The sequence below is a fragment of the Oenanthe melanoleuca genome, chromosome 26 (genome assembly GCF_029582105.1).
Source record: "Oenanthe melanoleuca isolate GR-GAL-2019-014 chromosome 26, OMel1.0, whole genome shotgun sequence".
In the NCBI taxonomy this organism is placed as follows: domain Eukaryota; kingdom Metazoa; phylum Chordata; class Aves; order Passeriformes; family Muscicapidae; genus Oenanthe; species Oenanthe melanoleuca.
The window spans coordinates 4,129,281-4,138,070 of record NC_079359.1 but is presented as its reverse complement, the minus strand read 5'-3'; the positions used below and the strand labels follow the sequence as shown (position 1 = coordinate 4,138,070).

At 46.1% G+C, this 8,790-nt stretch overlaps 1 protein-coding gene across 1 annotated transcript; it reads right to left on the bottom strand.

Annotated features, from left to right (window-relative positions):
- Positions 1–519: 519 nt before the first annotated feature.
- Positions 520–3,037, bottom strand: LOC130263780 (parathyroid hormone 4-like). Its single transcript, XM_056511558.1, has 2 exons — positions 2,674–3,037; positions 520–1,747 (listed from the first exon to the last, which is right to left on the bottom strand). The coding sequence occupies exons 1-2, from the start codon at positions 2,760–2,762 to the stop codon at positions 1,423–1,425; spliced, it is 414 nt and encodes a 137-aa protein (XP_056367533.1). The 5' UTR covers positions 2,763–3,037; the 3' UTR covers positions 520–1,422.
- Between the last annotated feature and the right edge of the window lie 5,753 nt (positions 3,038–8,790).

Below are 8,790 nucleotides of genomic sequence, written 5' to 3'. Positions count from 1 at the left end.
GCCCACAGGAGCAAGGTGTATCCAGGGACAGAGGCCACCGAGCCACCAGCAGTCACCTCTGCCTCCCAGGGATCAGAGATCCCTCAGTCCCAGAGGAAACTGCATCTACAAGGACAGAGAAGCTGATCCACAGTGTGCTGGACCATTTCCCAGAGGTTTGAGCTGTCCCACTCAGGTCCCTGGGGCTCCATCCTCTGATGAGGAAGAGCTCCCACATCCCAGCTCAGCAAACTCATTGGACTGCTGGGGCTGTACAACCCATTTTCATCTCGCTCCTCCCAGCTCATCTGAAACTATCAGCTTCAATAATGGTTTGGCTGACCATGAGAACCTAATAGGGAGCTGTGAGGAATGCCATAACAAAAGAAATGTGATCCCATACTCATCCCAGATGTGTGGAGACACTGGGAAAATGTTGTTTTGCTTCATTTTATTTACATTTCTAAAAATAAAAAAAAAAAATTGAAAAAATAAAAAGCAAAAGCAAGTGCAATTAAGAGGGTGAAAAGGGTTTTTATTATTGATAACATTTTAATCACTGAGAACTGTGTTCAGCACTGTTGAAGTCTATCAGCAACAGGAATTTCAAGATTTTAAATAGTGTATAGAGTCCCTACACAATGGAAACACTGATATATTTGTAAAACACATGACAGGTTTAATTTCTGAAAGACTGACTTTACAGTTAAACTGGACATTGCTTTGCTTAGACAAAGATGGTCGGTTTGTTATCAAAGATGAACAGCAAAATCCAGTGGTACCTCTCAGGAAACACAGGTGGCCTCATGAATCTCTTCTCCTGCTGCTGTGGGAGCTCTTGGAGAAGATTTCTCTTGAGGAAAGAAAAGGAAGTGTGGAACAAAAGGCTCAGAGAGGGACCCTGAAAGCTCATTCTCATCTCTTTCACAGCAGAACAAGGTGGGTGTCTGGGGCTTTGGCTGAATGGGGATCACTGCTAACTTCTACCTGGCAAAACCTGGAAAACCTAAGGGTCCAAGATGCTCAGAACGGCCTGCATGCTGAAGGAGCAGGAAAAACCCTTTGTAACTACAGTATAAGAAAAGTGGTTCCTAGAGCAGAGTGTGAAATTACTGCAGGCAGGTGTGAATGGAAGAGAACCTCAGAGGGAGAGTTCTTGGAGAGTCAAAACATCAGGCTGTGAATGAGCCTGTGAATGGACAGATTAATGACCCAAACTCCCTCCAGGAGCTCCAGCTGCAGCATCCCTGAGACACACAGGGAGGAGAGGGGACCCATCTCCCATCAGAGCTCCCAGGTGGCAGAGGAGCTGCTGTGGGTGAGGGGCTGTGAGCACTGTGAGGACTGAATGCAGGAAAGGGGTTTCATTTTGCTGTTCACCTTCGTGCTGGAGCTGCTCCCTCCAGCAGTGCCCGTGTAAAGCAAGGGACAGGCACTGAATAGTCAAAGGGGGTTGAAAAGGTGCTGGGGGTTCCAGTTACCCTTTGGGATCTTCCCATCCAGCTGCTTTAGCAGGAGGAAGCCCTGAGCTTCCATTGGTTCCAGCAGCTGCTTCAGCAGGTTTGAAGCCTCATCTCCGTCGCTGCTGTTGGAATCTGAGGGATCTTGGCTCTCCTGCACATCCCAGCTGGCGCTGGGGAGTGGCACCTCCCTGCTGCTGGCCGTGTGCACGGCCCCCAGGGCCTGCTGCAGCCACAGCAGCCGCTTCAGCCCCTGCACCGCCCTCCCCTTGTCGTGCAGGAGCTGGTGCTCAGTCACTGCCCTCCTGCTGCAGGGGAACCAACACAGAGTCAGCGTGGGAGGTGCTGATTGGCATCTATCTATCCATCCATCCATCATCCATCCATCATCCATCCATCATCCATCCATCATCCATCCATCATCCATCCATCCATCATCCATCCATCCATCATCCATCCATCATCCATCCATCCATCCATCATCCATCCATCATCCATCCATCATCCATCCATCCATCCATCATCCATCCATCCATCATCCATCTATCCATCCATCCATCATCCATCCATCATCCATCCATCCATCCATCCATCCATCATCCATCCATCCATCATCCATCCATCTGTCATCCATCCATCCATCCATCCATCCATCCATCCATCCATCCATCCATCCATCATCCATCCATCTGTCCATCCATCCATCCATCCATCATCCATCCATCCATCATCCATCCATCATCCATCATCCATCCATCCATCCATCAACCATCATCCATCCATCCATCCATCCATCCATCCATCCATCCATCCATCCATCCATCATCCATCCAAATGGCCAAATCTCAGATGCAGATGTTTCAGGATTGCAGGTAAGGTAAGCTCTAACTGCAGCTGTAGGTTCCTACTGCAGATTTGGCTCTGAATGGGAACCTAAATCTGGAATTTCAGCATATGCCATCTCCATGGCTTCTGTTGAACATCCTTATGTGATTTGCTAGGCTGTGTTGAAAAGTGACAACTGAAATGTGGTCCATGTTACACATCTAAAAATGCAATGGGTCTAATTTTATACTGCAGAGGGGGTGAGGTAAAATGGTACTTTATCAAATACATGGAATTTTTCTTCTGCCATGCCTGGAGTAACCAAGAGCAGTGCAGAACACAGCCCATGAAATCAATAGTGAGCAGTTTTATGATGATTTTAATGAAGTAAAAAGGTAATGTTCCTTACTTTTCAAGGTCTTGGCGCATTGCAAAACAGGCAAAAAAAAGAATTGCCAAAAATGTAACTGTCTGCTGAGATCTCTGGAGCAGGAGCATTTTCTCTTCTTTAAATCAGCTCCACAGGACCAGAAGCTGACGGTGTGATCAGAAATCTTTTCCTCTGTTCTTGCTTTCACCTGACAAAATGAATTTCAGCCTTTAAGCAGGGGTAGAGTGGAGCACTGTGCTGTGGTAAAACATCCCAGGACCTCCCACATCATCCCAGATCTGTGGATTTGTGATACACACCAAGAAAAGATGGATAGGATTCACAGAATATTTCTACATTTCCCTGCTTAGACTCCTAAATCTCCTTTCCCACTGTTGCCTGTTGATATAACATTTTGAACTCTTGTGCATTTGCAAGCACAGAAAATTATGTCAGGATTAGGATTCCTGAAAATCATGAAACCTGAAAGTTATTTAAAGCTGGAGCAGGAATATCAACCTTTTCCATGAGCAAGACAAATGCTGATACCCAAATATCCAGGATTATATTAGACTGATGCTGGATTTCTTTTCTGGGAAGAAGTGAATTTCTGGTTTTGGGAAGGGACAATTATAAAATGTAATTGTGCAATGATTATTTTAATCTACATTATAATTTCACCCAGTTCAATATCTGCTCATGGCCTTGGTACACCTTCAACCCACCACACCTTTATTGCCAGGTCTAGTCCTAAAATTTCTGCATTTTTGGTACTAATGACTGTACCCTGTTTTAGGATTGGCTCCAGACTAGCCCTTTATTCATTTACCAGCAAATCCTGTATTAATTGTTACATCAAAACCTGAAATGGCAACAAAACAAAAGTTGCAGCATTTAAGTTGTTATTTAAGAGTAGTAAAGACCTAAAAGTTCCTGCAATTTTTTAAAGGAATAATTATTTCTGTGGAGAAGAAATTTGGGATAATAAAAAACTCAGCATCTCCTCAAATGACTTGTCTTTATACTAAATCAAATATTGTCAGTGGCTGGATAAAAAACCAAATTATACATTAATAGAACATAAATACACATCATTCTGTATTTGCTTGTAACAAGCTTGTTCTTAATAAGCCTGCCCCAGTAATTGGTGAGTAATTTTCTTGGGCAATATGTTGAAATCAAACTAGATGTGGAATAACAAGTGGGTATTAGCTCTGATGAAAAACGTGTATTAAATGCAGATACATGCACATAAATATCCATAGAGATGTGTGTATTAAATGCTGAGGGACATTCTCAGTTCTGCTAATGCAGAACTGCTCAGACACAATAGAGCAATGCCACTTTGCTACTCTGCTCAACAGTAAACTCTACATTAATTAAAAGCATCTCCCAGTTACAAAAGGGACATTATCCACTTACTGATGGTGGTGTTGGATCCCAGGGAAGTGCTGAGCTGCAGCCTCCTGCCAGCCCCGTGCTGATGTTCCAGTGCAGTGACACCAAGTGCCCTTGACTGCCTTTTATAGCAGCCCAGGGAGCTCAGAACAATGGGAATAGGCTCCACAGCCCTCTGTGACTGAGACATTGTGCCAGGGAAACGAGACAGTTCAATAATAAATCTCTGATTTTGAAATATTCAGCTCTGACTAAGGAAAAGATCACAGCCTTGCAGACAGTTTCTTCTTCTTTTGCAGTCCCTCCTGTTTTGTGAAAACTTTCAATTCTAACACAGCTTTTCTGTGCCCCAAGGTGATGGACAGGGGATATCCAACTGTTCCAGGCTTGATCAGGAAAGTGTCTCTGGTGTGGCAGTTGATTTTCTAACTTTCCTGTCCTTATGGCTCAGGTGTGAGACCCTGAGTTGGGTAAGAGCAATCTAAATTAACAGTACTGGTGACCCCTGCCATGTACAGTCAGCAAAACCCAGCTATTCACAGAAAATCTCAGGAGCTGGTAAAGATTAGAATCCCAAAATGGTTAGACTGGAAGGGCCTTAAAGCCCACCATCCCATGGCAGGGACACCTTCCACCACCCCAGGTTGCTCCAAGCTCTGTCCAACCTGGCCTTGGACACTTCCAGGGATCCAGCCACAGCTGCTCTGAGCCACCTAAATAAGATCTCATTGGATTTTAATGTTCAACACAAATTTAATTTAAATCTGTTGATTGTACAGTAAAGAAATTTGTTTGAAATCTTTGAAAATGGGAGAAACTCACTAATCAATAAAAGTGCAAGTGGTAGTACAGGCAAAAAGCCAAATTCAGATGTTTTGAAACTCTGCAAGCTGACGCCACACAGGGTTTGATATTCACTGTATGATCCCTAAGTAGGTAATTTCAGTAGAATTTGGATACTAAGGATGTGGCTGGATCATTAGGCTGAAACTACTTAAGAGGACCAGTTCCTGTTTCTCAAAGTGAAAGACAAAGTGAATGTTTTTGTCACCTCCTGAGGAGCAATTCCCTGCGAAGATTGGAAAGATCATTTGCTCAGTGTTTTCTGAAGTGACAGATTCCTTTCACATAGGGACAGGGCTGTGCTCCTGATAAAACCAGGTGGATGCAGGCACATTGTCCTGCACAGACAGGTCCTTGCAGGGCTTCACAGCAGCTTCCATGGACACCAAATTGCTTTTCATTATGTTCAAGGCAGCCTGTCTGAGCCTACATCTGAGACACCCAATAAACATTCCTGATTCCATTACCTGAGTCCTGATCGATCGTTAAGGAGAGTGTCACCCATTAGAGTGTCACCAATTAAAGCTGACATTTGTTAAATATTGGTAGGTCAGGGCCCAGCTCCACGTCTGAGTCTCCAGGGCAGCACTTACACTGTGGTTACACCAAATTATCCTCCGTGGATCCCTTGGTTACCTCTTCAAGGATTAATAAGTGTTGGCCAAAGTCCTGTGTAAAACATCTGGGACAATTCATCCATGAACTTTTCAAGTCTCCAGTGTACAATGGGTTTTTATTGGATGCAGTTATCAGTATCTCCACTGAAAAACATCAGCTGAGTGACCACGGGCAGAGATGGCAATGTGGGGTAGGGACAGGGGCACTTGGAGAGGTTCTGGTGGTCACACCACGCTGCCATGGCTACCTCCTTCCACTGGCCATTTCCACCCAAGGACTTGGGAAAAGTCAAAATAACCACGGTAGTCACTTTGTGACATCTCCCTGAGGTCAGACTGCCAGGGTTACCCTATATACATGGGAGATACAATATTTCTAAAGAAAACATGAAATGTGTCCATTTCACACCATACACCCAGGAGGGAATGGGGACAGCGCTAAAGTCACGGGGGAAAATTGCACCAGCAGCACTCCCGGGTGGGATTTTCAGCTGGGATAAATTAAACTCTGTGCAGAATGGAGCAGGAGCCTGTTCTGCCGGGAGGCAATGGGGAATTCGGGATTCGGGCTGGGCAGAGCTTGGTCCCCTCGGGGCCTCCCTCGCGGCGTTCCTGGAGCCATCAAAGGTTTTATTTTGCCTTGGCTTCAAAGCTTCGCTCCCTCCCTCCGGCTTTTCCTGCCCCTTGCACGGGAGGGGCTTTCGCTGTCCCTCACCTTCAGCAGGAGTTTTGGAGCAGGAGGGTTGTGCCAATTACAGCTTCCCAGGGAGTGATTCTTGTGATTCTTTTGTTTTGCTTTCCAGTCCTTCCCCCGGGGAGCCAGGTGGGGGAGGAAGGGAATATGGCCTGTGCAGAGCATGAAAGAAAAAGGGAAGAGAAAGCCTGGAGGCCCAGCTGAGGGGGAACAAGGAACTGGGGGAGGGAACAGAAGGCAAAGCAAATGTGCAAATAGCCTCGTTAGGGTAAGGGGGATCCTCTGGCCTGGGATTTGAAAACTTAATTAAACAAAGACTGTGCTGCATCAAAAGGATCCTCTATCTGTAGGGAGATGGGCTGAGAGATATGAGGAATTTTTTCCGTGTGCTGTTCTCTGTTACTCACCAGTAACAGGAGTGTGGGCTCCACAGGGCTTCCTGCTTCCCTGACGAAAACATCAACTCTTTTTTTTTATAATTATTTTTGGGTTGTGTGTTTTTTTCCCCTTACTGCTCTTAGCCCAAGAGACCCGAAAGCTGCTGTGCCGTGTGTGCCGAGCCAGCACCGCCCTGCCCGGAGGAAACGCTGCCCACACTCACGGTAAATGGAGCTGCCCTGGGAAGCAGCAGTGCCCAAGGGCTGTCTGCCCTCCCCGGCCTCCCTCACTCCGAGATGGGAGCAAATGTCATCTCACAGCAAGCCACCAAGGTTTTGGCACTGTCACACCGGTGCCAGAGGAGCATCAGCAGCTCTGTGTCCCCGGGGAAGGAGCCAGAGCACCCATGGCTGCCATAACCCCTTCCAGAGGTGAAGTTCAGCTCCCAGACCTCCCCTCCCTCTGGGTGCTTTTAGCCCTTCTGTGTCACCCCCTTATTGCTGGGGACAGCCCTGTGCCATCTGGAGAGGTGCCAGGAATCACATTTGGGAGGGGGGCAAACTGTTCCAGGAGCACTTTGAAATCCTGGCTCCTATGCAGTATGTACTGCGTCATTCCAGAGAAAACTCCCATCTTCCAGGGAATTAAAATTAGAGTTGAACAGCAGTGACTCAGGCTCACTGTTTTCATTTTCCACTTTCTGATTTCAAGCCAGATCTACAGAAGCTCCTGGGACTCACAGCTCTGTCTGAACATGGTAGCAAGGGTGAGTGGTTTGAGTGTTTTATCCTCCAAAACCTATCCTGAAGCCAAGCCTGGGGCTGATTCTCTTTTCTGCCTAAAATAGTCTCCAGATGGAATATTTTATATGTACAAAACAAATTCAGGTGAAGCTGAGACAAAGCCTTGAGTCCCTTTTGTGCTTCTGTAACACCCACTGGGCTCTCTGAGCTTATCCCAGGTTCCACAGAGTTGCAGAAGCCTCCCGAGGACCTCAGCTGAGTAAAAAACAATAAAAAATAAAGGATGTCTCCCAGTGCCATGGGCCCTGTCTGCATGAAAAACAACTCTCTGGGATGTGCCCCTGCAAGAGAATGTCACTGTGGTGACATTAGCTTAGACATGAGACCCCAACAGTGGCAGCAGCCTCACACATGGAAAGCTGAGGATGAAGGATGAGCAATTAAATGTCATCCAAGTTAAGAAACATCACACTAATTAATCCCCAAGTGCTGAGTCCTGGGGACATGCTGTGCTCTTGTGCATAGGTCTATGATATATAAATTAAAGCCTGTTGTTTCATTCTCTCTTTACATGAAGTCTGAGGTAGAGAGAAAAGCTTTCACAGTGTAAAAATATATATTTTTAAAATGAGGAAATAAGGGACTTGTACCCTGTAAAGAGAAGAGCTGTGTGGGAATAAGCTCACACACTGAAATATATCTGAAGATCAGGATTGTGTAAGTCTGTTTCTTCAGAAAACTGCCTTCCCAGGTTGGTCATTGGGCAGGATGTGAAAATGGGCGAATCCACAGGAGCCTCATGGCAGCAGGCTCAGATGTGCCTGTGTGCAGTCGGTTTCTGACTGAAGATGCATCCCCTCCACCAGTTCCTGTTGGTTTCCAGCAGTGACATTTCCCAGTAAAAGGCCTTTCTGTGGGCAGAACCCTGCCAGTAAATAACTGGTTTTGCTGGTGGCTGGTGTTGCTTGAGGAGCAGCTCTGAGAGATCCTGTTGCAGATAGAAGTATTCTCCAGTAAATGTTATCTGTCTCCTGAGGTGTCCAGAGCTCCAGGAGTGTTTGGACAATGCTCTCAGTCACATGGTGGGATTTTGGGGTGTCCTGTGAAGGACCAGGAGTAGATTTTTGATGGTTCTTTTGGGTCCCTTCCTGCTCAGGATATTCTGTGGTTCGTTGATCCCTTAAATTTGTCTGACACAGCTGAGGTTTCTTTGAAATCATAACATCTAGAATGTTCAGGAGTTCATTTTCTTCTGAGACTGAAATCTCAGAAACCACGTTAACAGCTAGAACACCTTACTCCAGACCAGTGTGGTGTTATAAAATATTTAACCAGTTCTATTGCACACAAGAGGTAAAAGCCAGCAAGTGCAATGCAGCAGGATTTCCCAAACACTCACTAACCTGGAAGAAGGGGGGAGGTGATGTAGCTCAAAGCTTCCACGTGTGTGTGACATGCACAGGGCTGGTTTGGGGACCAGCTT